The following is a 1,391-nucleotide window of genomic DNA, read 5'->3' as shown; positions in this document are numbered from 1 at the left end:
GGGGGGCGTTCCAAGTCCGAGGAGCTGGATCCTTTCTAGCCACAACGGTGAGGGTGTAAGAAGAGCAAGAAGATGGAAAGAAGGGAAGAGAAACAGAGAGAGAGAGAGGGGGAAGTAGAAGTGGGCAGGAGCAGAGAGGAAGGGGGAGGAGTGTGTGGAGGAGAGGGGAGGAGTTTGTTTGAAGCAGCTGTTTATAAAAGATGGCCGACATGACAGCTCCCCAATGTGAAGCCCAAACATCTGGATCGCCAGATAGAGGTTCTGTCATCGAGGTGACGTCACGCTGTTGGTTCACTTTTCGGATCCCTTTGGTTTTGATTAGTTATTTGATGCTATGGAGACGCGCTGAAACGTCATGACTGGCAGCTGGGAGTGACTCGCGATTGGTCGGGCGGTTGTATGGGCGGGACTTTGATCTCCACCGCCCAATCACTGCTGGGGAGACTCTGGCTCCGACGTTACAAGACGGCGGCGTCCGTATCCGGGAGACTTTGGGACTCTAACTCCTTTAAACTCCAGTTTCTGGGGATTTTGTAGGGTTTTTATCTATAAATAATAAATAAAACATCTGCATCGAAGTTAAAGGGTCAGTTCGACCAAATCACACGCTTAAAAATCACTTTCTGCCGAGCCTCGAAAAATGACATTGTACATTCTCTGAACATAATAATAAATATAAGTCAGAACTTAGTGGGTGATATGAACAAGATTCATTATGAGCAGAAAGTGTTCCTTGTGCATTTAGGAAGGCTGTTTCTGGGGTGTGCTGTCGGGACGGTGGCCGGAGGTGTCCATTGACTAGTATTAGATTTTTGAGAATATATTTGAGCTATCTGACGTCGTATCTACACACAATATTCACTCAGGAGAACAGAACAACCGCACAGGGACGCCAACAGTCATAACACGGAGAAAACAAACCAATCAGCTCACATGACTGACTGACAACAGAAACACTGAGCAGCTCCCATTCTGTGTTTAATTTGGCTTTATTGCACCATTATGAATTCTATAAGATAATGATGAAACTCACACACTTAGCCGCTCATAACTGGGATGATCTGATCTGTTATTAAAGTAATTTAAAGTAAGTTAAACAAGTACTAAAATGATGTTGGCTGATGTTCGTACCACGGTAGACCCACAGGGGAAATAAACAACAACAACAACCCACAGCTGACAGAAATATACACATAACACACAATATAACACACAGACACACAGACACACAGACACACACACACACAGTTAGCAGAGGTTCATACCGTGAGGCAGGTTGCGGGGGGGAACCGGAGGCGCCATGACGCTGCCGACGTGAGCGGAGAGGAACGGGAGGGCGTCTCTGGTACCGCTGTCCAAACTCCAGCTACTGGGAGTGGTTAGGACTGGAG

General features: G+C 46.9%; 1 protein-coding gene across 1 annotated transcript in view; it reads right to left on the bottom strand.

The window, feature by feature from the left end:
* LOC117943373 (dedicator of cytokinesis protein 3-like) overlaps nucleotides 1-1,391 on the bottom strand; it is a 168,834-nt gene that overhangs the window by 2,783 nt on the left and 164,660 nt on the right. The window contains exon 45 of the mRNA XM_034869456.1: nucleotides 1,266-1,385. Within this exon, the coding sequence (XP_034725347.1) occupies nucleotides 1,266-1,385 (120 nt within the window). The remainder of the gene's footprint in view (nucleotides 1-1,265; nucleotides 1,386-1,391) is intronic.

Source organism: Etheostoma cragini, chromosome 4 (assembly GCF_013103735.1).
Source record: "Etheostoma cragini isolate CJK2018 chromosome 4, CSU_Ecrag_1.0, whole genome shotgun sequence".
Lineage (NCBI taxonomy): Eukaryota > Metazoa > Chordata > Actinopteri > Perciformes > Percidae > Etheostoma > Etheostoma cragini.
The sequence above is the reverse complement of the archived record's forward strand: the minus strand, read 5'-3'. Positions and strand labels throughout refer to the sequence as shown.